This window comes from Aristolochia californica, unplaced genomic scaffold (assembly GCF_029961685.1).
Source record: "Aristolochia californica isolate CCGP_79_NKW_82.1479 unplaced genomic scaffold, dmAriCali1.0.hap1 SCAF_7, whole genome shotgun sequence".
NCBI classification, from domain to species: Eukaryota; Viridiplantae; Streptophyta; class Magnoliopsida; order Piperales; family Aristolochiaceae; genus Aristolochia; species Aristolochia californica.
This window is the reverse complement of record NW_027182268.1, coordinates 992,294-994,589: the sequence shown is the minus strand read 5'-3', so window position 1 is coordinate 994,589 and position 2,296 is coordinate 992,294. Positions and strand designations below refer to the sequence as shown.

At 42.2% G+C, this 2,296-nt stretch overlaps 1 protein-coding gene across 1 annotated transcript; it reads right to left on the bottom strand.

Annotated features, from left to right (window-relative positions):
- Positions 1-1,942, bottom strand: LOC137936656 (SPX domain-containing protein 1-like). The gene is made up of 3 exons (XM_068781468.1): positions 1,576-1,942; positions 718-850; positions 1-562 (listed from the first exon to the last, which is right to left on the bottom strand). The coding sequence occupies exons 1-3, from the start codon at positions 1,858-1,860 to the stop codon at positions 132-134; spliced, it is 849 nt and encodes a 282-aa protein (XP_068637569.1). The 5' UTR covers positions 1,861-1,942; the 3' UTR covers positions 1-131.
- Between the last annotated feature and the right edge of the window lie 354 nt (positions 1,943-2,296).

Genomic DNA, 2,296 nt, shown 5'->3' with positions numbered 1-2,296 from the left:
TTAGCTGTGAAAGCTAGGCTGCAACCATCGACATTGATCATTCGAATACTTTACAGGGCTTTCTCTTGGCTGTCTTTTAAATTAACATTTTACATCTCCGTTCAAAGCGGCTCTAATGATCACTACGATCACTACTTGGCTGCTTGCTCTAATACAGGTATTTTGCACCAAACCTCATCCACCCCGTTACTTTGAAGGGGAGGTAACGAGAATACACTCACGGTTGAGCTCCTACTCCTTATCTCCCTCAAAGACCGCAAGGCTGACCTTGTGCTCTTCATGTACAAACTCTCCATGTATTCGATCTCTCCCAACTCCTTTGGGCCTCTTAGAGATCTTTCTTTATCGGCTGGGGGTCTGGGATCGGCCGCCTCGTTGTAGGACCCTGAAACAGAGGGTTCACATGAGGGGAAGAGGATATCAAGCATAGCCTCGCACCCCTTCACCAGCATGTTAAGCAAATCAGTGGTGAAGAAGGGTTGTTGCAAGACCTTTTGGATGAAGGGCAACCGAATCACAGCTCCGGTTCTCTTGTCATACTTCTTAAGTATTTTCACGAGCCCTGTCAAGTGTCAAAGTACAAGTAAATGGGTGGGAATTAACTGACTTGGACGGCATGACAAAACATCTTACAGACACAGCGCCACCCAGTCCTGACCATTTATGAACATAACAAACAAACAATTTAGTGAAAATCGTGATCTCTAGTAATTGTACCTGTGTAATTGAGAGCACTGTAGTTTTCCAAGAGAACCATTTCCCCATGGAAATCCACAATCTCTTTGCGTATTTTCATCTTCATCTGATCCTCGTTAAAATTCTTCGCCTTGGCCACTCGATCTTGTAACTCCTGCCGACGCAACAAAGGCGAAAGAAATTAAATAAATAAATAAAAAGTAATTGTCAAGTCACCATTATATCCTGCCAAATGATGCCAACGCGCTTTAAGCCTTTAAACAAAGTAGTTGAAGAGACGTTTTAAAGAGACAAATTACCCACGAAGATTAAGAACCAGAACTCCAATAGTACAAGAAAGCAGATAATGGGTTTCTTCTTCGGTCGATTCCAGAGTTGAAAAAGAAAGGGAATTTTAGTTTGTCAGAAAAGGAAAAGATGTTGCAAACTGTCAATTGTTTTACAGCTGAGAACAATTAAAATAATAAAGTCCGAGGCACTAGGCGATCCGGTTATCTAGTGTGTTTATGTTAAAAGAAGTGCACTAGGCCAGGGTTGGGAAGAAGAATCTAATTCCTGGCCAAAAATTCTTTCGATGCGCATACGGCTAAAATCATTTGCTTGCATTTCGTCATCCATAGTGCCAGTTAAAGAGTAAACAAAGTAAGCGACAAAGTATATAGAGAAAAGATAACCTAATCGGGACAACGATACGAAGAATCACCCTCCAATTTACAGTTCAAATGAAGAGAAAACTTGACTAATTAAATTAAATAGGACCAGAACAAGAAACAAATACTACAATTACAATTAAAAGTACCCGACCGCGGGTTTCGTGAAGGAAAAAAGGGTAAGAGCAGATTCAGATTCAAGAGAGGACGAAAAGAATTAAAAACATACCTTTTGCCTGATGATATACTCCTCCTCCTTCTCGACGAAAAAAGCATTAAACTTTTCGAGTTCAGCCTCTAGAAGACAAATAAAATCCATCTCCTCCTTAGTCATAGCGGCATCTCCAGTTTCATTCTCTGAGGAATCAGCCAATCTAGGCCTCTTGCTCCTATCCCCGCCCTTGGGATCGATCTGCTTGAGCTGCTTCTTTAACTCCTTGTACGACAAAAACTTATCCCTCCATTCCGGTAGGGTCTCGTCTATCTGATAGCTCAAACTCTTCCCGAACTTCATCAAGATCGAGATGGAGCCTTCTCGCCTTTGATCTGCGTAAAAAAAGTAACGGAAACGACGTAGGAGAGAGTGGAATGGGGAGCGGAGGAGAAGGGAGGGAAGGTAAGGCAGAGGAATTTTAAGGGCCTAAGAAGGGAGAGAATATTCGTGGAGGCCTTCGGGAATATCCGGCCACGCGGGGAGGATATTACGGGTTTAATTCGTTTCGAGCGGAACCCAGCTGTCTCTTGCCGCATGTCAATAAGGAAAATACAGAAAAGATGTCTACAATACTTCAAATTCGGATCTAATTACGGAACAAACTAAAATGCTTAACAATTACGTTTAAAGGATAGAGCAGCCATGTCACGTCCAAGTATCAGAATCTGTAAGCAGAATATTCTGTGATATGGAATGAAAAGTACGAACGTGCCACCGCATGCCGAAAAAGTTACAA

Coding starts and splice junctions, on each gene's coding strand:
- LOC137936656 (XM_068781468.1), bottom strand. CDS start 1,860: ATGAAGTTCGGGAAGAGTTTGAGCTATCAGATAGACGAGACCCTACCG. Junction 851..1,575: donor AGTATATCATCAGGCAAAAG/GTATGTTTTTAA, acceptor TTGCGTCGGCAG/GAGTTACAAGATCGAGTGGC. Junction 563..717: donor CAGTGCTCTCAATTACACAG/GTACAATTACTA, acceptor GACACTTGACAG/GGCTCGTGAAAATACTTAAG.